The 27704-nt window shown below is 40.8% G+C and overlaps 1 protein-coding gene across 7 annotated transcripts in view; it reads right to left on the reverse strand.

Annotated features, from left to right (window-relative positions):
• DLGAP1 (DLG associated protein 1) overlaps positions 1-27704 on the reverse strand; it is a 424396-nt gene that overhangs the window by 75906 nt on the left and 320786 nt on the right. For all 7 annotated transcript variants that reach the window (XM_030012046.1, XM_030012047.1, XM_030012044.1 and 4 more), the window contains 2 exons: positions 22855-23032; positions 20132-20372 (listed from right to left, as the gene is read on the reverse strand). In XM_030012046.1, the coding sequence (XP_029867906.1) occupies positions 20132-20372; positions 22855-23032 (419 nt within the window). The remainder of the gene's footprint in view (positions 1-20131; positions 20373-22854; positions 23033-27704) is intronic.

Here is a 27704-nt window from a genome sequence, read left to right on the forward strand (position 1 = left end):
AAAGTGTGTTGCTATACATCAGGTAATGGTCTGACTCCCTTTTTCACATCATGGACATCACCTGGATACCTCTTCTCTACAGTGGATATTCAGGACTCACTCCATTGATAAACATGGGAGTGAAATGCTCTGGAAAATTTGGCCCTGTAACTTTTTTACTCCTAATCTCAGCAAAACTTCACACCAACAAGCACCTGCTTATCATGCAATGTTACTTCGTGGACATTGGCGTGTTTCCTTTCAGAAGAGACAGTCAAAATCCAAGTCTTACATTTACATTTGTACACTCCAACACAGAAATTCCAATCCACTTTACGCTTCTAGGCATTTCTAAATCAATACAAAGGCTTAAGCTCCAATGCGATTTTTGGTATAAATTCATTTGTTTGGGTTGCAGGACCAGGAACTGATTTAGTTATTCTTTCAAAAACAAACTCAAAGTAATTTTATACTCCTTTCTAAAAAAACTTCAGGAGCAATTAAGTGAATCTGGGATACAACATGGATAACCTATGGCAAGGTGTCTGCAAAGGTCTACCTTTGCACATTGTTGTTTGCTATGGAGAAGTGTCAATGCTTTTTATGACCTGAGGATCTACCTGTATACTGTGTAACGTGAGGCTGAGAGCAAAACAACAGAATTTTAAAAGCGACTGTAAAATTATCAGGTTTTGCATGCTGACACACTTACCTGCATGGTGCTACACTGTTCTTTTCTGACTGATTAAAAGCTGGAATAATTTTAATAGAAACGAACATGACGTCAAAAGTACCACACTATGATACCATAAGTGTGCTTTGTTTTTCTGTAGAAAATGAATCCTTTATTAATTACATTTATGGTTAATATGACAGTTATCTGAAGAAAAATAGTTTAATGTTAGGCATTGGTCTAGGTATTCAATTGCCACAGAAAAACAAGGAAGAATGTATGATACCATTTGGCTGTCATAAAATCCATGAAGAAGTCACCCTTTGTCATTTCAAAGTAGCTTTAAAACCTTCAGTTAAGACATGCAGGTCTATCATTATGTCAAATCCCAAGCTTTTAACACCAAACACATGAGTAGTGTTGTCAGATCTGTCAAAACTCCACAACTTTGGCAGATACTAAATGCAGTCGCACCGACTTGGATGTCGGCAGCTGGTCGGCTCTAGCGGGGCCCACCGCGGGGCCGGGTCTGGATGCCTCTCTGGGAGGGGTCCAGGGCTCCCTGCCTCCCTCTGCTCCCGGCAGTCCCCTGGGGTGACCTTCTGAGCTCTCACCTTCTCTAAAAAACCCTGGGTGAGCCTGAGCACAGGGCGAGCTTTCTCAATGATGGAGGGACAGTGAGGGGATTTAACAGGTGGCTGGCTACTTGACTTTCTGTCTAATTGACCATCTTAATGTTGCTGAGATCAAATTATATTGTTTACAGTGTGTTATGAGACACTACTTTGGATGGGGTATTTTTCATTATTATTGAAATCAAGTAACTGAATGCAAAGGGCAGCTGTGCAAGAAACATATTTTGTAGACAACACCGTATTGTATTACATTACACTACCAAAAGCACACAACAAATGTCAGAAGGTGTAAGTTTTCACTGGCCCAAGTCTTCTGTAGCCGCATCTTTCCGAATGAAGATATATTATGAGAACAACTAGAAAATATTTTAGAGTTTCAGTTTTCAAAGAATGATTTATTGTATAGTTGTTATGTGCCCAACTCTATATGTCTCAAGCTTTGAAATCATAAAACCAAATATATGTATAAAACTTACGAAAGCTTTTCATGCCAGAAATTGATAATTTCAACTTTGATACATCAGGTCCTTACAGGATTTGAAAGAAGCAGCTGCACGGAACAATTAGGCAGCTGGAGATCAACCCTCTGCAGCGATATAAAGCTCCAGTTTCCGAGCCTGCAGCGATATGAGATATCAGATTTTAAGTAGTGACGTCTTAACATGCAGAAGAGCTGTCACTGCTGTTTTCGGTTTCAAGAAGGGAAATTATTTCTGGGGGTAAAGCCAAATTTATAGAGGAAGCATTTTGGGAGTGTATTAAGGCTAAAGCTGGAAACTCTCTGAAATGGCAAACATGTTTGAAACAGCATAGTGTAAGTCTTCCTTTTAAACATTAATTATCACTACATTTACTTTTTCCGAAATACTTGATTTTTAGTCTTGTTTACAATGTCTTCTCGTGCATTTGTGTGCGATAACTCTTACAACCCAAAGGCAAAATGGTAACAGCCTACGGGATCACTTTATTCCAGCATTTTTCAGTCTCTGCAAATTTATTTTTAATAATAGCTTTTTATATGTGTAAATTTATTAAGATGATTCATCAGATCTGTAGACCCTTAAATACTGCATGGAAAGCATACAGAAGTGCTCTACATATACCGACACTGAATTCTGCAAAAACTGGGGGACATCTCTCAGAGCTAGCCAGGTACTATACTAAAGGATCCCCAGCAGTGCTTAGCTCCATTTGCATCTTCTGCCTGTAAAAGAACTCCATATGATAATTGAAATGACTTAGAGTCTCATTATGAACATGCATGGTTACAAAACCCATATACTGGAGATCCCAGGGGAAAACACACCCATGCAGGGTCATAAGCTACAATTTAAACTAAATTCAAGTTGGGGAGAAATCAGAGGACAGAAGATTAGTTATAAAGTGTGTGTTATGTATTTTTCTATATAATCAATATAGCCACACATCTGCACATAACACAAAAGCCTTCCTAGTGGATGCTGGAAGAACAATAAATGCCCTGTACTCAAAATGTAAAAATTTACAGCCCTTATAAGCCTTAACTTAGCCCTGTTGCCTATTTCTTCACAATATGGCTACTAATTCAGTACACAGAAAAAGCAGTGCTCATCTGATCAGCAACTCTGCCATACACTGGGTTTTTCTTATTGTTCAATGTGCAGTCCCATCATAGGTCTACTAAACACAGCTCATGCTACACCCAAAAGACAGAATTCCTATTTCCTTGGTGGCTAATCTTTTCTTTCAGAAAAAAAAAAAAAAAAAAGAAAAAAAAGATTCATTTTAAAATCACCCTTCTGAGGAAAAAAGAGGTTATTTACTCCCATTTCAGAGGTGGGGAAATGAGAAGCAGAATAGTTAAATTTAAGATTACCTACAATTCTGGGTGCCCAGTCTGAGATGCTGTCTAATTTTCCAGATTGCATCACCTCCTATATGCAAGGGAGAGCTCCCTGTGACTTCAGTTCTAACTCGGCACTTCCACCAATCAAGTCTGCATCTCCAGCCAGAGACCTGTGAAACAACAAGCCTAAAGCAGGCAGGCAGACATGTCCCTGCCATGGCAGGGGGGTTGGGGACTAGCTGGTCTTTAAAGGTCCCTTCCAACCTGAACCATTCTTGATTCTGTGATTCTATGACATCTGCAGGAAATTACTTATTTAACATCACACAGGAGCTTTGTGTCAGAAGTGGGGCAGAATCCAGCTCTCCGGGGCAGCTTTCCATGGATTTAACTGTAAGCCCATCCTTTTTATCACTGCAGTTCCCTGGACTCATTTGGTACACACCTTCTCGCTTCTGCAACAAATGAATCTTAGGCTCAGAGGACAACAGCTTCCCTTATTTCTTATTCTTAGATAACCCCGGATTATCTTCTGAGCAGAGTCCAGTCTGTTCCCCACAGGAGGCAGACAGACACCTTCAGGAAAACATAGTTATCCTTGTAATTAAAGATTGTGACATAACAATAGGTGCTCAATGGAGCCAAAATATGATTGTGCATGTAAGTTTAAGTCTAGGGTTTTCTACTTAATGAATGCTTCACTTGATGACTTTAGGCATGTTCTTTTAAAGTAATTTTGGGTGTATAATTTTCTGTGCTTATAGAAAAGCAATGAGAAAACAAAGGAAAAGAGAAATTTCTATTGTGAAGCATTATATTGAAAATCCTGAGCATCATTAAATGAGACTGAAATCCACCTCACTGCTGGCTGAAGCACCAGGGGTAACAGACAGCAGGGGCTACCATGTTCCAGGTGGACATGGAGAGGAGACACACATGCCTGTAGGCATTTACAGATGAAGAAGAAAGGGAAACCTCAGGAACCTGACCCGGACTCTGAAGGGGAGTGTGGCGTGCAAGAATATGCATTTCCACTTCTCCTCACCCAGCCTGCACCTTTCTCTGCCCTTTCATCCAACTTGTTCCCATTTCTCTCTCTTTCTCCAGCCACTCCCTGGAATCCCAGCTCACCCTTCTCTTCCAGCAGTTATTACTCTGGCATCTTCCCCCAGTCTGGACACTCCCTTGCCATTCAAGCCACAGTCTTCCCTCCAACAGTCCCAGCCACGGCTCTCTGCCTCTGGTTTCAGGCTGCTTAGCAGTTCCTCACTCCCAGCTTCTTCATCAAAATGTTCATCAGCCTTTTTTATTTCTGTGCTGTCTTGTTGAGTCACTTTGAGTTTTCTGTATTTTAAAACCCAACTACTTCCAGTTCAAGTCTAGTAAAACTTATCAAGTTCAAAAGCTTTCCTGGGTCTTTTTGGGAAACTCACTATAAGGAATAGGCTGAATGTGATCTACCTCAAAACATCAACAGACTTGAGGTCTTGTCCCAGCTGGTCCCAGCTGAGTCTCTCTCTGATCATGGTGAGTCCTCTTAGAGATCGCAGTTTAACAGGTTTCCTCCTGTGGCTTGCCACCTAAGTCTTCTTGCCTTGCCCATCACCACCCTCCTAATTTTTAGTCCCAGGCTTACCACAGTGCCATTCTGGCTCCTCATCCATCTCAGAGTCATCAGCAGTTTATAGGTATCCTATGAGGTGACTGCTTTGTCTTCTTGACATTTGCTCTTGCAGCTCCCCAAGAGAATTTGCTTAGGCAAACACTTGGCCCTGGGGTTGAACATCTGACTTCCAAGGTTTCATGCGAAAATGTCAACATGGTTTTTTTTTTATACAAAGTACCTTGCCATGGTGTGGTGCTTCATGGTTTTTTTTACCCTCAGCATGTGAGAAAGATTTAGCTTTGGAAAGAAGACCATCTTGTTGAACATGTCATGCATTATCTTTCTTTTTAAAAGAAAGATGACCATCTTAAAGACAGTGTTTACATTCTGCTTTAGTGTCTTTACTAGGAAACGATGCTTGCTACAAAATGACTTTAAGGGAACCAGGCATCCATACATTAAATGAAGATCTCTGGAAGAAATCATTAGCTATTTGCTTTATGTGATTCCCTTTGTTCCAACATGAGCATATATGCATAAATAAAACCAGTTGTCCTCAGGTCTTGCAAAAGTGATCTCCATCTGTGTCAACGTGAAAGGCCAGAGAGCTGCAGCACTGCTTGGTACGGCTTACTTGCTGATGCTAGTGAAGAACAATCATGTCAGAGGAGGAAGCAGCCACGTCTCATTTTTGTCATTGGTCTGTTGGAAAGCTATGACCCACATTTGCAGTTACCTCCAAGAAAGTTCTCATTTATTCATTTTCAGTTTGAAATGATCCTTTATCAAAAGCACAAGCAGGTATCCTTCAGGGGAATGTGAACTGATACTGCAACTTTCTGCCTGGGACAAATTTGTGCCCTAAATTAGGGGTAGAAGCAATGGAACTTACTGATGCGAGTAATGTAAACAGGAAAATCCATTTAAAAATCTTTCAAGATTGAATAAAACTGACAAACTAAAAATTAACAAAACCAAGGCACAACAGCAGCTTTCAAGAAAATAAGCATTGTTTAGTAATAAATTTGCAAACCTCTACAACAGAATGGGCACATTTCAAGTACAGCACCTGTTGAAGTATTTTATTAGCCTTCCAAATCAAAACCATCATTTCACATTCCTTGTTTGCAGGATCAGATGTCTGCCTCCTTGGAAGCAGGAGTTGCAACAGATAATGCCCTCTGTTACACTTTCAACAGTGCTTGCTAGCTGTTACTTTCTAAGCATGTCTTTCTGTTTTTCTAAATGTTGTAAGAATAGTTTTCATTTTTGCAAATGAGGGGAATGACAGTATCATGGCAGTTGCACGATTTCCAGAAAAGTGAAAGACAAAGGGCATGCTGGTGAGGTTCATGCTGTGCTCCAGTTCACACCCAGGTGAACTTCACTCCTTGGAACTGTCTGTCCTCAGCACTTGCTGCAGCTGTGAAATTCGGAGCTGCGCCTTGGCTGCTGCTAGCTACAGCATGACACTGTCACACATCACAGCCTGTCAAGCATGCCGCCTATGAACGATCTAGCACTAAGCACACCTGCATGATTTTGTTGTGATTTCACAGATATCCTCAACTTCAAAAGACATGAAATAATGAGGATAATCTAGCATGTATTTATTTCAGGTCAAAATTCACTTCAGCTACGGAAACAGTGTTGCCTTCAGTGTTCAATAAGAATTTTTAACATTTCAGTTATGGTATATAAAAAGAAAAAATGGATTAGCTCATAACTATTCAGATATCTGAACTAGGCTTAATTCATACTACTGCTGTTATTATCAACCTTATTTTTGTAAAGGGAATTTTATTTAGTTTAAACCTAGTTAACAGTTTTGTATCTTGTGCTGGAGTAGATCCTTATGGCCAATTCTGACCCATTAATGAGATGAGGGCTCCCTGAAGGCATCAAATGAAATAAATCAGCAATGCATATGCAGTTATTAAAAAACTTGACCCTGTGCCACACAGTCCATGCATCTGAATGAAATACAGGCCTTACATTTGCCCATAAATTTTACATTTCTAAATCTGTAAGTTGAAAGAACACAATATACTGTAATTGTACTGTATTTGTAACAACTTGTTCAAAAAGAGATTTTTGTAAAAGAACAGTCATGAAGTGGAATTGAGCCAGTCAGATTACTGGCAAAGTTTCCTGCTGAATATGATTAGATAAAGGGAAAACGGAGACTGGAGAAAATTGATCCTCTCAGCAGAATTTGCCATAATTATATGCAGGATGAGGAATTAACTGTTATTCTACTGTTAAATTCCTCAAGTGGCCAGAAGGAACACTCTTGCATAATCTGCTTTTTTGATCTAGTCCATGTAAAATGAAGATCCTGCTAACAAAAATGGAGATGTAGCTGATCAAGTTCTATAAACCTGGTAATTTTTCTCCCTAAAGGTTAGACAGTGGAAGGATGTATTGGGATTGCCTTACCAGCACTTCTCCAATAGCCCACTAGCTTCTGTTTAACAGAAGTTTTCATTTCAAGAAGTAAAATCATTGAATTTCACACATGCATTCATCTCTGGCAAGTTGCAATACAAAGAGCCTCTAAATCTCAAATGCTATTCTTGTAAGACAACCTCTTTGCAACGGTTCATTGCTAGCATGACCTGAACCCTGTCCTGTCACAAGAGCAATCACATTGTGAATCAAATTTTTGTTTTTACTAACGTAACAGTACTTCTCTGACTGGGAGCTTCTGTTTATGCAAGGAACTCATGGCTTGCAGTGCAGCTTTCTCATTGCTACCTAATTGAAGTGGAGACGGTACTAATAAGATGAAATAATAATTCGGAGAATATACAAATGACTCATTAACACCAACAGGGAATAGGCTATGTCGCCTAACGAGAAGGGTGGATTGCCTTTAATGTTACTGAGTGCAGTAAAATAGCAACAATGAAATTGTGATAGGCTGGCATTGCTGGCCCACAGGCTAACAGCTGAGTTAGGGAACAGAGGAACCATGAGCACAGCTATACAAGTGGAAAACTTCTCAGTGCTTCTTCTTTCCCAAAATCAGAAATTATTATATAATTATTCAAATTAGCAACATGAAATGGCATCAAAGGAACCCTAACCCTAACCCTAACCCTAACCCTAACCCTAACCCTAACCCTAACCCTAACCCTAATTTCTTTGGAGAGTAGTGATAGTAATTGGCAAGATTTTGCAATTACACAGGTTCTGGCTTCGGATGAAAAGGTTTTCTTCCTTGCGATTCTGCATAGACATTGGCCAGAATGCCACCTAAAAGAGACCCTGACTCCTCTCCATGCATGCTCGAGAGGCAGCCATCTGAAGCTGGAGTAAGGCTTCCTCTTCTCATCATCATCAGCTGGCAAAGTTGATTTTTTTGCCAGTTCTTCAAAGGTGATGCAAAGGACACGCATGTACCAAACTTAATGTGTTGAGGAGGAGAAAACACAGATGGTTTGCAGGAAGTGCACATGATTGCAGTGCAAATAGAAATAATCTCTTTAATGGAGTCATGTTAATTTTGCAATGGGTGGTCTTTTTTTATCATCGTTTAGCACATGTATATGAAATATGGTGGCAGTGGTCAATTCACAATATGATGTTATGGACCACAGATGCAAGACACACTCCATCTCTTTCTGCTGAACTAGCTGTGGGGGTGGAAAGAAAGATACAGCCACCCCTTCTGTCTCTTCCCTTTATGAATGTGACAGAAACAATCTTGACATTGCATAAAAACCAGTTTTTCTTGTGCTGCTAATTTGTCTGCTACTACAGCATAGGTGTAAGTATTTACCTCACTGACATTTCCCAGGATCTCATCTTTTCTAGCAGCACAATGGAAAAAAACCCCCAGCATTTGAAAAGATTCCCCAGAAGTTATGTTTTGCAAGCCATTTCTGTATTATTCCCTGGGATCTGATTGCACTATTAAAACTTTTGACAGGAAAAGGACTAGAAACGCTTACATTTGTATCTCCTAAAAAATATCATAAACTGAATTCCAACAGATTCATGCTCCTGACCCAGACTCTTCTGGTTGTAAAGGCACCTGCAGTGAAAGAGAGGAGCCAGATGTTTCTGTGACACCAGGCATATGGAAATTATGAGCTGATTCTACGATGCTGGCAGCTGAGGACCCTCAGCACCTTTTACAATTAGACCCTCAATGAGTAAAGTTTGCAGGAAAAGAAAGATCTGTCTCACTTTTGCAGCTTAACAGACTGCTCTGATCTGCAATATTGTACTTAAAATATCAAAAAATGTATCTGCAAAACAGATGGGGTAAAGTGTTACCCTTCACTTGATGAAATTCCAACACTGCTGCTACAGTCCCACAAATTCCCACAGCTATTTAAGCTTTCTATCCAGTGCCTACTCTTACTGTCATGTTCATTATTTTCCATTCACTAGTTTTGCCAACCATTTGAATGCAATAAAGGGCTTCTGCATGCCATTAATTTGATGACCATCTCATACCCCTTGATATCTCCTGCCTGCAGGGAAACTGGAGACTCATCACAACCAGAAAACATATTCTAAAATAAGTGTCAAAAACTGGCTACACTGGAGGATCAAACAGCATCAATAAAATGTGCTAGATAGCACACTGTCTCCACCTAGTCTACACACCGAGTCATATGTGATGAAGGAATAAAGAGAAGACAAAGCATTTTGGAAAAACTCAGGTTAAAAGCTCTATGCATCTATTTCTCACCATCAACTATTCACACAGAGAAAGGTGCTACTGATACTACATTTTGTTGAAATGAATGATTTTTGAAGTGCCGGACACATTTCCGTTTTACGGAACTATTCTGGACCCGCTTTGCTACTCAAAATCAGTTTCCTCCTTGTCCTTCTCCCTCCCCTTTTGTCACTTCTTGCCCTTCAATGAAAGGAGGTATGCTGAACTCAGAAAAAAAGTATAATATTAAGAGTAAAAACTACTTTAACTCCTACTTATCTACAGATACATGTTTTCTCCATTGCTGCATGTCACCCGTAGGGTGGGCTATTATACTTTATTAAATACACCTCCCCCCCCCCCGCAACATGCTTTCAGGTTCAGTACCCCTTCATCCTACACAACAATCCCACCCAAGCTCACAGGACATAAGACCAATCTCTGTACTCAGCGCAAGTCTTGTCAACTAACTTAGCGGTACATACTCTCCATAAGGGAGATACATACTTAGATTCTCAGTAAGCATTGACAGAAACAGGAAAATGCTCTCAGGACTGTAGCACGTGTTTGAAGTCCAGAAAGGGGGATGATTGGGAAGGTAAATCAGATTATGGGAGGGTGTTCTCATTCATAATGCCATGTGTAATCTGTGGAAGTATGTGACGCCAGAACAGATGTTGATGTGCTGCAGGCTGCAGAGTCTGTGTAGACAAGAAGTGTCTGTTCAAGCATTAGCCCTGCAGGTAGCTCATGTGAGGTTAAACAAAACCACCCATTTACACAAAATGACACTGTATACTTTTGGGTGAACGTGGTGTAGGTTTTTGGCTGTAGATAAAGTCCTAGTGGAAGATTTGGGAAGGGTGAATGTTGGTATTGGAAATTGTAACTAACAACTTCTTGCCTTTATTTGTCTCCCTTTTCAGAAGAAAAGAGAATAAGCATTTTGATCTTAGCTGTGCATTAATATCACTTTAAACATGATCTAACTTCCCCATATTAACATCCCAAAGAGGGGAAGAGATGGCATAAAGCAATATGTATAAGCACAGAGCCAGCTCCCTTGGAAGTATGTAACAAGACAATAACTGACTTCACCTAGATTACAGCCTTGCAAACCACACTATCAGAGCTTCCAACACAGATGCAATACTTCCCCTCACCCCACCTCCACCTCTCTGAATACCGTCTTGCCCACCTTTTTTTTTTTAAAAAAAAGAGGCAAATGGCAAAATGTCACATGAGAGTTCCAGGAACCGTGTGAGATAAGACAGCACAAGGCCACAGCACCAGGCGACAGCTAATTCTGTCGCTTGGTGTAAATTACCCTTCAGGCAAAATGGAAAGTGGCAGATTTTCTCGGGACTTCCTGAGGCAGTCAAATTGGGGCTAGTAGTTCATGGATAGGTTGGGTTTTATTCATAGTGTGTTTATTTTTGGTCTACTAAGACCCTGGCTTTTTCCTGCCACAGACGTACATAATTTTATTTGACTCTTAGCAAAGTTCAGGAGAAGAGAGTTGAAAGAAATTGAGAGCAAGGAATTTTGAAACAGAAATAGCCTGCTTTGTTTAAACAAAGAGTCTGCCAGCATTTATTTTGTTATACTATTACAATGTTCTGACTTCCATCTAAACCTTCCCAGAGGGATACAGATCTACATTTTACTTTAGCTAAAGACAGAATTAATTTGAAAAATCATTACAGCAAAGAGAATGGTTATCAAGCCACCATCGTCTCGACTGTGCAGAGACAAAAAGTAGGCGTCTTTCTCAACAGAACAAGCAAGAGATCTGTCACAGTAGAGGGTTCTGTGATATTATTTATTGGGTTTTTTTTCCTCCTCTGATAGCTTAGCTCAAATCCTTGATCAAAGCAACTACGAATTGTTCTGCTCAGATGGCTTACTGCATTTTAAGTGGAATGCAATTTAGCACTCTCCCATCTGACCAAAGCCAAATTCAGTAAGGGAAAACAATTTCCAAAGACCAATACATCCATTTCCCCCTCGAGAGGCCAGACAAAGGTTGTAGCATTAGAACAGATTACCAGCATCTGCCTACAGTGTGCCTTTGATAAAAGGGAATATTAGACTGTGATGGCAGCTAGATTGTCCCTCTTTGCAAAACAACATTAGGCGTTTTCCAGATCCCAGTATTTGAGTTGCACTGTGCTTTGTTATTGAGCATTGTAAGAAGCAGTGCAGTAAGATCAGTGTAATAGCAAGAAATAAAAAGAGTAAATCACATCTTTGTGTATACTTCAGAGCTTCTGTAATTTTTTTTTAATGTACAGATTTCTTTGCTGCCACATTTCCTTTGGGTTTATCTGTGGTATTACTAAAGAAAAAAGGCAGTCTCTGTTTCAAAAAGTGGTTAATAACATACGTACCCCATAGTCCACCATAGCTTCAAAGAGCCAATTACCATTAGACTGTTGCATAAACACATATTTAGGAAGCATGAAAATGTGCAATTATTTACTGAATCCAGTACCTAATGCATCATATCTAAGCTCTGAAATGGGAATTACTGACATGATGAAATATAACAGCTCCAAACAAATTGCTGTAGTACAAGAGGGGCCCTGCAGAGCTGTACTTATTAAACCCACTTATTAAAAATTCTTACTTAGTTTTTTTAAAATCCAAAATCACTCAGTCACTTTAAAAAGCCCATCATCACCAAATATCTTGTCTGTACCTTCTTGGAATATGCCATGGCTCAAGAGAGCTTTGTAATTATTATACCTGAGGATAATAAAAATTTTCAGGTTTGTCTTAAAGGAATGACGTGGAACTTACTGCAGGTGGGTGGCAACACATTGCTGAAGACTGGACAGTAGCACACACTAAAAAGAACAACCTGAGTTATTTTTATACACTGGATGTATTAATTAAGCATAGCCCCTTCAGGAAAGAGTCCTAACTCTTGCTTCCCAAAAGACAACTGTAGTTAAAAGCGACCCCATTAGTCTATTTTAGGAAAACAGCAGGAATTATTACTGAAAATGTGATCGCATTACATAAATTGGGGCATGTCTTCAGCTTACTGATTCAGCTCATTTCTGTCACTGCCATCACAAAAACATTGCCTTGGAAATAAGCCAGAACAAAGAAAAGATTCAGATCTTCATTGTATTTCTCCATAAAGTAAAAATGAATTATTTGCCCTTCATTTGTTATCGGCATCTCAGCTAAGGGACAATGTATCCTTAATGCTCAGAGTTCTATTGGTTTAGAGCAGTGACCAGTCCCCAAGAAAAACATTTTGGATAAAGGTTATACTGTCCTCCCACAATATGTAAGTGGAAACGGACTGTGGGTTTATTTTATATTCTGCTGCACATTCCACCCATTAGTTTGTGATTAAGTTGGCACTGCTACGGGAAACCTGCTTCCTTGCAATGTAATTCCAGGCATAGTTCAAAGGGGTTTGGTTCCTACTCCCGCCTGTAAGTCAGAAAACATTGTCCCCAAAAACGCAGATAGACAAGGCTGCCAAGTCAGAGCTGTTGAAGTCACATCAGCCTGGCTCTGCACCTGAGCTTGCTGTTAAGACACCAGACCTGAGCTAAACTGCTGCTTTTACCTGAGGCAGACCTGTCAGCCAGGCCAAGCCTGATGTCACAGGGTAGACTTGCCTTGCAGCAATGAACAGAAGAGATGGTTGATTTAGCCACTGTTTCTTGGATTGTGGCAAAATCACTGAGGTTTCATGTTTGTTTATAGGCTTAGAAAACAGTTAATTCTCAGCTAATGAGACTTGAGGCATGCAGTGCTCAGTCAACACTGCAACCTTCAAATTACTATTTTGCTTGTAATACCCTCCTGTACATTTGTTAGGGTAAATCAAGTGCTATTTTGTCTCAGCTAGGTGCTGGACATTCAGGTGCTTTAATATGCTCAGACAGGCATGGCTGCAGGCTCCATCAGGGGTACTTATACAAAGAATGTGCACACCAGCAGGAGTGGGGTGCACAACCATGGGACCAGGGCTGTCTCACGGCATCAGTACACAAGAGGGTCTCCATCTAACTGGGGCCCTGGACACTCCTACAACAATCTCCACATAGTGGTACATTTGATAACACACAAACCTAGTCTGAAGCAAAAGCATAGTTCAAATCCAAACACGATCTGTACTCCTTTAGGGAGAACTATAGAAGTCTGGTCACCTGAAATGATTATCACTTTAGTGTATGCAGTATAATCAGAGGAAATGAATTAATGACAGAATGTATTTAGGCACATTCCATACAGACACATGCAAAGGGCTTCCATACAAGTTTTCAGCTCTGTAAAGAAATTAAGAAGAGACTAGCAAATAATGAAACATTACATTTTATGTCAGTAATCACCGCATCCTCTTTATCTGTGCTGCCACTAGATGAGCAATCTACTTAAAAGTTCTTTTCATAGAGTGATACAGATTTCTGTTGAAGATCTCCTTCTCCTGAAAAATTATGGTTTTTCCTGTTTCATTTGAGACTGTCAAATCTACAGGTCTGATGGCCATCCTATTCCCAGCATCAGAAAATGCCTGCAGAGTCCTGCAGCGCAGCAGGCTGAGCAGCAGTCAGCAGTGTAACCTTGCACTGAGGACTGCTGACTGCATGTCAGGCAGTCTTTGCCAAAGTACAGCTGGCAGTTTGAGGGAGGTGTAGTGCTGGTGAGACCACATCTCGAGTCTGTGCCCAGTGTGGCACTCTCCAGCATGAGAGACACATGGATATTGACAGTTAGTGGGGCTGGAGTGTGATATACCCATTTGCAGTCTTGGAGTTGTCCAAGTCGTTTGGACAACTAGAGAAGTCAACCACACAAGCACTATCTGAACAAAATAGCAGAGTTGTTCTGCGCTTCTGGAAATGCTCACGAAGTAAGACAACACATTCCTTCAAGACATTTTAAGATCTGTTTTGAATGATTAAGATCTTATATTCTTATATTCTTAGCTCACTAAGAGCCTTAGCCCAAAAGTTTAGAAGCATATCAAGCAAATGAAGAGTAAAAATAGTAAGCAAAGATTGAATACCAAAGGGTATTACAAGTCTTTCATTTCCTGCATTTGAAAGACATTTATAACTTTGGAGACCACTTTTAACTCCTCTAAGCTTTATGCTTTCAGAGGTGGAAAAAATAAATAGGCTGTAACCTACAAAACAAAGTCCTTCTCTCACCCTTTCCCTTTAGGAAGTTCTGAGCTTTTGCTGTGCCCTTATGCTCAGCAAGTCACCTCAAGCCTTACCTGAAATTGCAAGGACTGAGCTCTTCCCTGAAGTGCTGTGAGGGAAAGTGGACTTGTCAGAAAGAAACCAAAATCACCAAGCTCCAGGGTGAATGCCACAGGTTGTCTCTCTCCACATCTGGGCAGTGTCTCAGACAGGGCCAAACAGTTTAAATTCAATATTCATAATCACACAGAGAAAAGAGGCAGAACTAGGGAGGATGATGAAAAATTGATGTAATACATTCCACTACCTGACATCACTTAAACTGCAACCCAGCTGTAACTACGAAGTATTCTTAGAGTAGGGGCCTGTGTAATATTTATTCCAGTAATCCCAGTCTTTCAGGCCACAAAGTTCCATGTGTCTTCGGGACATACAGACTTTACAGCCAAAAGGCAAAATGGAATTTATCAAACTTATTTCAATTCCTGTTCTCAGTTGGCATAAAACTACGCCACATGCAAACCGAGCTGATGCAACCTGCCAAAAGTTTGGGTAGCCCTTCCATGGTTGACTCCTTCACATGGCTCAGTCCTGCTCCATCTCAGGTGCTTATTATCAGAGCTATTTCCACGAGTGCCTTGCATTAGCTTTAAGTCAGTTAAATGTTCCAGCAAGAGCTCTGTTCTGAGTTTCTCTTATTAAAAACTTCCACTGGCTTCATAAACATGGCGGGGGTTTTAATGATGTGGAGCTTAACATTCATAAAGCTGACTTCTGGGATAGACAAGATGAAACTTGCTCTAGATACAGTTAGATGCCTCTGGAATTGGAAACAGTGTTCTCCTCCAAGGTCAGCTCCTCGTTAGTAAAGGAAAACATTTTAAAGTGCTGGTTTAAGCAATTTGATAGGCGATCCAAAGGCAGACTGCATTTCAGGATTACTCAAGGAAACAGAGGAAATGAACCATGGAAATTCTTTGTCAAACAGTTTTCTACACTCTTCAAATCTATTTTAAGGTTAAACATCTGCATGAAGGCCTTAACTTAGTTACGTTTCTTCAGCACTTCTGTAGAAATGTCTTAATTTTGGTACAGATCCAGAAACCAATCCTAGCTTCAACTGGAAAACAAATTTGAAATCCTAATTCCTTGTTTCTTTTTGGACAGAACAGTCTCTGAAAGGAAAGCTCTGAGGAGTCCAAAAGAGCTTGGACACAGCTGGCATACAGTCAGTTACTGCTTCCTTCTCCACAGGATTTGATTTTATTTTTTAATTCTGCCTGGCACAAGTCTATTTTTAAAGTTGTTTGCATTTTTCTTTTTTTTTTTTTCTTTTTTTATTGGCTAGGCAGCCCCTTAGAGATTTTTCACAAAATACCTGACCCCTCTTGGTCAGATGTTCCAACGAACGGAAGGAAAACAGCTTGCTCAGCTGAAGCACTGTAATTAGCATATACTGTGATAACTCTCAGTCCTTCTCTAACCTGCTGGCTACACAGCATGATATCCTTGGGATTTTTGTTTGCTTTGCTTTTAAGCAGAAGTGTAATGTTACTGAGAATCACCAGATGGCATTGCTGCAGATAACTTTGATATTTCTGTTTACCTGACTGTAGAGAGGATAGACATTGAGAAAATACTTATTGCAATCTAGGGCAGAATTTTTCCTGACGTTACTACTTGACCTCTCACGGAGACATCATTTTCAAATTAAACATACCCAATCTCAATTATATATTTGTATCCGCATGTGCTAATGCCTGAACCCTCACAATGTCATCAGGCTTGTCTGCAGCAAAGAAACGTGCAGGGCTGCACAGGCATGGTTTAGAAACACAGACACAAGAAATGTGGGAGAAAGATGTTCTTTAGACTACTTTAAAACTTCATTGCTTCTTAATTACTGTATTCTTTAAGCTTATTGAAATGATTTACAGACTTAAAACTGTTGAAAGGCTACCTATTTAGTGACTGAATCTGTTGGCTGAAGAGTTTCAGCTACAATGGTTGCATCTGCAAATAACCTGGGATCAAATTATGTAATAACTCACAGCTCATTAAATTCCTCTGAAGAGACCAAATGACACAAGTGGTAAGTTTTAGTGCAGGCTATGGTGTATAACATATGCCAGCACTTCAGAGCTGCTGTAGCTCCCAGCCTGCACAGCCCTGCTCCCAGGGACGGGCCCTGGCCGGTGCAGGTTGCAGCTGCCTCCCCAGGTACGACTGATTCCAAGCGAGGAAATACAAGGGTGAATGGACCTTTTCAACTGCTTAGCTTTCAAGGCATGATGAATTTGTGACATGGCAGGTATTTCTATTTCTATTTAAGCGGTAAGATTGTATTTTCTCTTCTTAATTTCAAAATCCTTCATTTAAAAACAAGGATAAAACATCTTTTCCCATACAAGATTGCCGTATGAACAAAGTACTCACCTCCCAGATATATGCAGAAACTTCATTTTGGTGAGGTTAGGGTTTTTTTCCCCACTCACAGTATAACACTTCATCCTATTGATGTCAACAGGTTTGTGCCTACACCCTCACTTTCACACTCGGACTGGGTTTCAGCCAGATGCAGTCACCCCGCAGCGTTACCACAATAGCACTAAGACCAGCACAGGCTGCAGAGGTCACCAGTTGGGCAGTCACCTGTAGCTGAGCTCTGTTCCACAGCTCGTGCATTAGCACTGGATTTACAGTTAGGTTGAGCACATCCTCAGGAACTGACCAGCTACACCACTAGAGATGTATTCCTAATTTCAGAACTAAACCTCCAATGCTATGCGGCAAAAGGAAATTAAAACCTGAGGCTGCAACTACTGTAGAATAGGCTAACAGGCCTAAATGAGATTCTTGCCCATAGTGCTTGCTTAATATTTTTATCCGGATGCCCTGGAAAGCTGTGGGTCATTGCTCTGGAGGAATAATTTTGAATCCAGTGGACAGGCAGCTTTCTTGTCTTTTCCATCATCATCAAGTTGGCATTCTCCTGGGCTTCCAGCAGTCAAAGAAATTCCCAATATCAGTCTATGATCACAGCATTGTGCACTAGTGAATGGAAAGCCAGGTCCCTGAGAGAATTGCTAATGTTGATGAAAGGAACCTTGCTTGGTTGCACAGGCAGAGATGTTTTGGGGCACGGGGACAGGTCTCTCATTTGGGGATGTTAAATCTGTTCTTTAGATCATAACTGTCCTTACATCTCCCCAAAAAGCATTTGAAACATCACCTCAGTGGAGATAAGTCTGAGATACCTTTCTCCTTTCTTCACATCTGCCTAGCTGTTGTGCCATTTCCTATTTTGTTGAAGCAGATATTAATAGAAACCATCAATGATACCTTTCATGTTTCTCTGCTGTGAGCCAGCTACAGGCAACAGCAAGGTAGTCAGTATAGATGCTTTTGGATAGAATTAATTCAGCTCTAATCTGTATTAAACAGGTAGTCATATGTAAGTCAGGTAGTAAAAGAGACAAGTTGTCTGAAATGCTACCAGTGCAAGGGATGGGCCCTTGGGCTGGGAGCCCGAGAATCGGGGCTGAGTTATGGAAAGATAACTCAGTAAAATTCCCACAGCAGAAAATAGATACCTACAACAGTCTTTAAAAACTTCTATGGACATCCAAAGAGAGGGCTGCAAACCACTCCTCTCTCTGCATTTTACGGGGCTGACTACAGAAGCAGTAACCCAAGGCAGACCCATTGGATTACATTTTTCAATAACATAGCTTTGTTCATATGATTTTTTTAATAAAGCCAGCTACCCAGAGAAAAGGCCAGGCCTTTGCTTGTGGTTGTGCTACAAAAAACGAGCATAAGCAAGAGACAATTTACAATAACAATTTTCCTCTTTCAGGTTTTTCAGTGGTTTTGGCTCATACATTCAGCCAACCTTCTCCATTTATATGCCATCATCCCGAAAACAAGCACCATTTTTCTAAGTGACAGAAACAACATCCTACATACAGATAATTAAAAAATACTTATTCTCTTCTGTATTAATGATTCCAGTTATACTTATAAAGGAAAAGTGTTAACAAAGCCATTCTCAAACAACTGAAAAACCACTCTGGAATACCCAAGTTGATCTAACAAAGGGAAATGTACACTGAAAAATCCCTGAAAACTCCCATCCTTCAGCTTTTGCCTCAGAATACATTTGACACAAGCTAATACCATACAATGAAGTAACACACACCTTATGTAAATCCTGTCTTTGTGGTGTGGTGCAAACCCCATGTGCATGCAAGAACTACTTTTATAGCAGAAATGTTGTCACATGAATGCTATTTCTTAAGGGTTAGTGATTTAGATGAGAACTGGTCTGCAGCATTTGTTAAAAATGCTTTGACATTTGTGATGTACTGCCAATGTATTTCCAACAGTACTTAAACTTGTTACTTTTAGAAAAATCATGAATTAAGCTGAACATTTTTGGTAAAAGAATTGAAAGTGTCCTTTGATGACATAAACCAGTTGACAAAGAGGCTTTAACAAAGACTGGAGTGAGAGATAAGGAACTTACAGGGTATAAACAACTGCACCTGTGAGATAACACACAAAAAGGCAAAAGTTTGGAGTACAGAAAACAGAAATTAAAGATCCAGGAAAAGAGATAGTAGGTACAGTGAAATACTTATAATAATCAATATTAGTCATGAATATGAATAGTACATGAATAGTAAATGAAGCTTGTGTAAAGCAGTGGAATGGATGCAGAGAAGTCAAAAGAGAGAGGCCCTCTCATCCTCCTACAGGGAAGAGCACACACATGTAATGGTTCCTGCCTCTTGCTTTCCTGAATGAGAGAAGCAGATTTGGATTTTGGTTTCTGATTTACTTTTTCTTCCCCTTAAGCACTAATTTTGGTGACAGAATCTGGAATTCATCATGGTTATTTCCAAAAGAAAAGCAACTTCAAACATTGAAAGGAAGGTTTGTAAGTCTCACATTTAGACTGAAACCTCTCTCTCTTGCAAGACTTAAATAGTTTGAACTGCAGAAAGAATAACGGCAGGATGTGAATATGCATGTTTTGACCTGTAGACGTCTTCTTCCCTTCTTCATTCCCACCTCTGAGATACGGCCTAGAGAGCTGTAACAGTCTCTCCAAGCCATTAAACAACACTTCCAGTAACTTGTAACTTTTAGAAAAGACAAAGATCACCTCATGTTTGTAGAAAAACTCAGCAGAGGGACCCTCCTCTGCTGGTAAGAGCCAGCAGAGCTACTAACCCAGAGCATTCTTGTTCAGCCTTGCCAAATTGTGATTGCTCTTTTGCGGAGGAGAGTGAGAGACAACATGACCTTGGACTTCCCTTCTATGTGCTTTTAGCCCAGAATAAATTAGCTTGGACATAGGAGGCACCACAATTGCATCAGCCTTTGTCTGTGTGTAGTTTTAGGCTGATTAGTCTGTCCAGCTCCCTGGTGAAACACAGACTCTCTTACGTGTCTTATGGTGTCTGACAGAGAAGAGCTCATCATTGATCTGATGGAGCTGCACAGAAAGGTACCTTCACTTTCCACCACCCCTCCAGATTTCCCTTTTTGCTACTCACCAGTACTGCTTTGGATGGTCCTCACTGTGGTGGTTGTACGTGGGGGAGATGAGGACCGCAGCGATATGCACTCGTCGTCCTGGGAGCAGCCCTTCTCAATGGCTCTGACGTAGCTGTGGCTCCTCATGCGGAAGCAGCCTGGCATGGGCAGATCCAGTGCTTCCACTGCCTGAGACTCAAGTTCACTGAACACTGACTCGCAGACGGATTCGAACTGACCGTTCACCTCCATCTCACTCACCTGCAGGCAAAGACCGGGCAGGTTCAGAACATCCCATACACCAGCCTACCTAGTAAAAATGCTCACAAGCTACAGTGGCACAATGGCCAACACCTGTTAGAAGAGCCCTTCACACGTGAAGAACAGGTGAATGGCACATAAACACATTCCATTTTACAAAGCAACTATTGTTAGGGGAAAAAAAAAATGTACTAAACGGGGAGACAGAGGCGTTAGGCAGAGATTCAGCAGGGTTTAGGCTCTTGGTTCCTGCCGAGACTGGTGGGAAGCTGGGAGTCCTCATAGCAGTGTCTGGTTTATGTCACCCTGGGCTCACAGCAGAGGCTGAACCTTCGGCGATTATGACCATCACATTGAAAAACAAAAATCACACTTTCTTTAGGGGGTGAGAAGAAAAAAAAAAAGTCAGCTTAACCCCAGTACACAATCAATGCAACCCACAGGCAATCACAGTGATAAACCTAAGGGACTGGGAAGCTCGAGGGTAGAAGTGGTAACAAACAGTTGGGAAGAGGAGGCTGATAAGGGAACCAGCTTTGCTGCAAGGGAAAAAAGTTTTTACAACTACATCTCTGGCTGAGAGTGAGGGCTTAGACCCTTTGTGGAGCAGACACTAGGTGGTGACAAAGACTTGCACTCACACAGGTTAAAGAACATTCAAAAGCATGTGGCCTTGCTACAGGTCTTACAAACCTGGAAACCATTTACCTCGGCTTAATTAGTAACTGATGCTCATGTTTCTAAACTGAGAATCGAGCCTTGAGTTTGGCATTAAAGCACAATAATTATCACTGTAGGAAACGTGCACATGGAAAGCATCACTTGAGGATTTGGTTAGTTTTCAAGTGTACAAAAGGCCAAGATAGCAGGAGAAGATAAGACTGTGTTAGGGTGGTAGAAAAAAAAGTTAGAAATTCTTTTCCAGGATTAACTTTACCAAGAAAAATGTTATGCTGACTATTTGTAGACGTGACTGAAAAGAGAAATCTTAAAGAGTAGAACATATTTTTTCAAAGGGAAATTTAAAAGAGCATGGAAAAGTAGTAGATAATACGTCATAAAGAACAATCTTACTATGGCAGAGAAAGCCATATCCCCAAATACAGATCTCTGAATTCATGCTTTTTTTAGAATAAAACAACCCAACTTCTTCACATTGGCAAATGATGCTCACTCTTTGGCAGACAGCTTTGTGTAAGTGTTAGGTGTCCAGCTAAATAAGTAACCTAACCTAATATTCATATACTTGCCTCTGAGACCTGAATTTCACTTCTGTTTCCTCCTAGATACATCCTGACCCTCTTTCTAAAGCGTCAGCCTGTACCCTATGCAAAGTGCCTCACTATAAAATACACAGGTGAATACTCTGAAGTTGCAGTGCCCAAATCCAGAATACTGCAGAAATTCAAACTACAGCTCCATTCTGAATGGCACACATACTTGGTATGGCCGTAGCTGAAGTACTGGCATCAATGATGTCATGGACTTTTTTTGACATTGCAATGACTTGACATGCCAGTAATAAGGGGCCAGCATCTGGCACCACGAATCCTGCCTGCTGCACTTCTGTTCTAGTGTAAGAAAGTTCTTTTATCCAAGTGGTTTATCCAAATGATCCACTTAAGCAAACAAGCCAAAAATCATACCAAGGAGCTACAGGATTTAGCAAATGAACTACTGGCCCACTGCCCTGTAGAGTGATAGCACTTTTGCATTTCTTTCAGATCTGTTCCTGACCAATTCAACCGTACAAGCATGTTGTATGCAAGGACAGGCTATTTTATGATGCAAAAACTCAGAAACTGAATGTGTCACAGTGGGCTTCATTTTTCTTCTAGTTTAGAACAAGCATGAAGAGGTCTTACAGGATTTCAGGGCAACATACGGACAGACCTTTGCACTTAATATATATACGGTAACACTTGTACTATACAGGTGAAAAGTTCAGAGGGTGCACAGGGTTAAGAATGTACACAAAAGCATAAAGAAAGCTCTAACATTTCTAGTAAAATACGAATAAAATTGTGAAATATGAAATACTACAGATTTTAATTAATACTTAATTTAAAAAACACTTAATTTTCCTTTAGCGTTTCACTCAGCATGTGAACTTTTTTTTTTGGAGGCATTCCAAAAAATTTGATTTGAGGTACTGAGCACAAGATCCTTAAGAGAACCTTGTTTAAGGACATTGTTGATGAGCACCTGCTTTTGGAAAAGAAAAACAAAAAGTTAGACAGCTCCTTTAAAGGAATTGCATGTTGTACCACTTATCCATTTGCAAGGGGCAGGTTATGGCATTATTAAATGTTACACTCTCAAACAAGACTGTGTGAAAACATTCCTGTTTTCTTAAAAAATGTGTGGCATGGAATGGCCTGATTCCACTTGAAGCAAAATCCAGTTTCTTTTATTGCAAGGGCTCAGCTGGTGTCCAGTGTGGTGGCTGCTCTCCAGGCTGCCGTGGGTGCATGTCACCCACCTGACTGATAGTGCTCATGGCTCTCATGTAGCTCTCGTTGCGGGAGCGGAACTTGGGGGACGTCAGCAGCCCCGCGGGGTCCAAGCTGTCCAGGCTCCTGTTGATGGAGACTTCGCTCACCGCCCTCAGGTAACTGTGGCTCCGGATCTGAAGCTTTGGCGAGTGTTCACTGGATATCCTGGGAAGTTTGGGGCGGGGAGTGGGGGGGGGGAGAAAAAAAGATATTTCATCAAATCCAAATGGCTTCACCAGGAGTGAGAATAACCAGGTATTTTTCATTGGAACAGCAAGACTTGAACAAGTCATCACACAGTCCTTGTGTATTTATAAAATAAGGACAATGTCAGTACTTTTATTTGGATTACCCCACTCTTTTATTTGGTGGGAGGAAGAGAAAAGGAAAGAAAGGATTTGTTTTGTTTTGTTTTTGTAAACCGTGCCTAAGCAGAATGGCAAAATAACTTCCATTTTATTTACTGACAGCAGCATGGAAAAATTTTATACTGTACTGACAGCTGCAGCAACCAGCTCCAGCAAACCCCGCCACTACGTGGGACTTTTGAAGTGACAACGTTGAAATGACTTCACTTGTTGCTTTTAAAAGAGCAAGCAGAGCCACTGAGGTGAGTGGAAAGCCTCTGTTCTTAGAGTTGAATGCAGTAACCACCAAAACCAGCTGGGGGGGGGGGGGGCGGGTAAAGAAAGGAGAGGCCTGATAGTAAGATTGGCTGGATGATCCTAAACACATCAGCTGAACATCCACTTCTTGAAATGCAGTTGGTAGGAACGGTAGGGGCTCTATTCCTGTAAAGGGCGGTTTCTCTGGGGAAACCTGGTGCTGATCAGACCTGCTGGTGCTGTGACTCTGACACCCATGTATGTATCCATGTAATGGGGCTGCTTCTCATGGAGCCTTCAAGGGTGTAGGGGCCCATAGGGTAGGCAGATCATACACAACATGCAAAATGCACTCATAGTATATCTTAACCTGGGAAATCATTCCAAGGACACCTGGTAAGGCTTGATGTGCTTCAAATTTCATTTTATTCCTGCCTTAAGCTGCAGCTTGAGATAATGTAAGCTAGGGAAGTAGCTTCACAGGACTTGATGTCAAATTAGAAGTTTAAAAACCACAGTTGTGTTTCTGAAGTGATGACTTCCCCCCCTCTTTCCAATATGAGTGATAGATGAGATGTACAAGTAGCCAGAAACAAACACCCCCCATAGGTAATGTGCACAAGCTGCCGTACTCCTGCAATATGTGCTTAGAGTCAGCTAGCAAAGGTTATAATGTGTAGAAACAATCCTCCACCTGTGAGATGTTTTATCCTCTGAAAATGCTGGCTAAGTGCTGGCTTCACAATCTGAGGCATCCTATAAAGATGTGAGTCACAAAAAGTGATCCATGTCATGCCTCTTATGCAATACAATTTGTGTTGGGGATATTTCTTTTGAACCAATTAATCAATGGATAAAGTATTAAAAGGGTGGTTCTCCTATATATTTATTGAAATATCTTTAATATTCTCCAAGTATTATGAAGCAAACAAATGAAAATATTAACTGAATTTTCCATTTTAAAATGTAAATCTCACATATATGTTTGCATGTATATGAAAGAAAAATCTGTAACCTAATTACAGGCTTGATCTTGGTCCCCTAGTCTTTAGAAATACATACAGAGCTGACCTGAAAGAAGACATTTTATGTCTAATTCCTCAAGCATTTGCAGATATTTTGTATTCAAGTAGCTAACGATGGTAATTAGTATGAGCAATTTCCCAGTGGCATGCACAATTCTGATAATTGTCAGTGTATTTTAGGAGGACAATTCCATTGTGTAATCACACACCTAAGTAGTTCAGAAACTGGGTCTGTTTCTGAACGGTACAATACCATAATAAAATCTAGGCCATCTCTACAATACTGTATTCTCTGGCTGCTAATTTCCTGCCTAATAAAAATACGTAAACTTATGCTAATTACTTGATATTCCTCTCACAAGATGAAGACAAACCCTTTGCTTGCCATTTTCATTGTGTGTACAGTGCAATACTCACAGCAGCCATATTCATATGCTTTTACTCCTTATGCCATTTGATTCTCTATGACAAAAGTGGGAAAGCTTTTTAGACATTATAATTAGTGGTTTCCAAACTCCAAAAAAGGAAGAGAAAATGATGAAAAAGTGACCATTACTAGCAGTTAGCTTCAACATTTTGATGACTAAAACTAACCATGGAACTCTTGGAAAAAAAATTGTCTGTTACTTGGTAAAAAAAAAAGAAATAAAAAATTAAAAAAGATAAAACAGAATGAATAATTCAACAGACAATTTTTCAGATGCATGCAAGCTACTTCACCACTCTGTAGATCTGTAAACTGATGAGCATTGCCTGAAATGCATTTCTTAAATTAATCCAAAATGTATTTTATGAATATGTTGTGAACAGTTTGCTGCCAATATGTGACATGCAAAATTTAAATATGCTTGATCAGCTGCCAGTTAGTCAAATACGTCACCTGGGGCTGTCACTGTTCACTGATTAGCTGAGCTCACAAGAAGACTGCAGCACATCACCGAATTCAGCGCACAGATGTTGCCAGACAGAAATTTGCAAGTGCTGAGGCAGGTGCCCTTTAAAGATTGGAACCAATACGACAAGATGCAGGTACCCATAGCAGCAAGGTTTTGCTGTGGCAGCCAGAGTAGAGATCAGATCAGATGCTCCAAGTGTCACGGAAAGCCACCACAAAAGGTATAGAGATTCATTTTCTGTATGCATTAGTGTCACATAACAACATTTTCCCAACTCTGCTTGAAACAAGGGCATTCATCCATGAGAGTAAATGTTGCCCTGTTGTTTCAGATGTGGGTGGTCAGCACAGCTGCCTTCTTTTTCTGTCTAGTTTTGTTCCTGACTATACAACTGGCCAGTTTGGCACATATCTAGAACTGTATTTTACAGGTGGCCACTTATCTTAGCCTGCACATACCTCCCATCTGTTGTATAAAACAGACTAGGATATTGGCAGCTGTTGGAGGAGGTGGCTCCTTGCTTACTGATTGCTACAATCACTGTTACACTAGATGCAGTGATGGGGAAAAAAAAAAAAAGAAAAAGGATTTAAAGCATAGATAAAGAAACATCTGAAGGTCTGCATTTATAATGATTACTACTGCTTTTATAGCTGTGTAATAAATCGTCACTATATTCTACAGTACACTTTAATGAACAGCTGAAATGCCACTGGAAGTTTTGAAAACATTCCATTTAGGAATAAATCTGGCTGTGTGTGACAGGGGAAGATCTGAATGTCTAATTTATTTTCTCAGAGTTACTATTACCAGTAACCTGTACACGAAAATATTATTTTCTTCCCTAAAGGTTCAACTCCATCTTCTATTTATCCTGCACTACTTAAATTTCTGTTTGTGCCATCATAATTTCCACAACTAAGTATGACAGACAAGGGTCTGAGACTTTGGTACAGCTCTTTGGCCAATACAAAATGGTCTGTTAGCTTCACTCACTGCATTGGAAATATTAATTGGCAGAAAGAGGATGTGAATTATTAAAGATCTTGAATGAACTCCCCAAGCGTGCCGCATCATTTCTGTGCTGCAGTGCCTGCTGGCGTGACATGGGACAAGCGCTGAAGGGTAGTCCTGAAAGTGCCAGAGCCCTTTCAGAGGGGCTTTATACGCATCTCATCCCTTACTGCTACAGTAAAAGAGAGATTTTTTTTTTCCAGGGAGGCTTCAGTCTCTTGTGGATACACAACATGATGATGTTGGCTGAAGCAGCATTCAGGGAGCTTGCAAGTGGGCATGGGGAGCCAGGCGTGTTTTGGGGCTGGGCTATCCCCTAAAGGCACCGTGCTGCATTCACAGGTGGCAGGTCCCCAAACTGGCTGTACCGTCCTTTTTCCCAATACTGCTGCCCTTGCTCCAGGGCTCAGCCCAGAGGACGGGAGCACAGCCACAACAGCAACACGCTGGTAACACGCGGGGCAGGAGGAGTAGCACTGCTAGACGTGCTTTCCCAAGAACCACAGCAAAAGACACCAGGAGAAGATGAGGGCTTTCAGCTTCTGCCACTCTGCTGGCTGCAGTTGCAGGTGTCCCAAGGGGATTGATCAGAAAAGGAGCCAGCGCTGTGCTGAGCTGTGTGAAAATGGAGTCTGCCGATTCCTGGCAGAGAAATAAAGTCTCCCCTGGGCAAAGGCAGGCAAGTGCCTCTGATCCACGCTGTGCCTCAGGGAAGATTGAGGTACCCCGCTTGTGAGGGCAAAATGCCACTGAAAGCCCATGAGGGGTTCTGAGAGGCAGGAGAGCGTTCATTTAAGCAGAAAACGCACTTTAGCAAAGCATCTGAAACAGAAGACCATGTAGGTGTGTAAAGGATATCTTTAAGCTACGTTTGCATACTGCCCTTTCGTTTCTGCTCTGTGCGTTTCAGACATAATGGGAGGCTGATTGTCCTGTTTTCATTCAAATATGGAAATGAAAAGTTTAAAATGCACACACCTAATCACCATCCCTAGCACTGTCGCAACTGTGCATGTTAATAAGTACTTTTAACCGACTGTTACAGATGTGTTTGTATTTACACAGTCTTAATTCAAATGGAAACACATTTTGGTCCCTAATTTGCTTAACTGACTGTGCAGAGTACGGAGCTGGTCAGCATAGGTAAGCATGGGAGGAGCTAGGCTTAGCTGATTTGCTCTGCTCTGTACAGGGAAGTCTGAGACAGAGGCAGAAAATAGTCTTAGCCTAGTGCCCAACTCAGGTGATGGTCCAGGATGAATGAAGGGGGAAGCAAAGCTATATACTGTCTTTACAT

The sequence above is a fragment of the Aquila chrysaetos genome, chromosome 4 (assembly GCF_900496995.4).
Source record: "Aquila chrysaetos chrysaetos chromosome 4, bAquChr1.4, whole genome shotgun sequence".
NCBI classification, from domain to species: Eukaryota; Metazoa; Chordata; class Aves; order Accipitriformes; family Accipitridae; genus Aquila; species Aquila chrysaetos.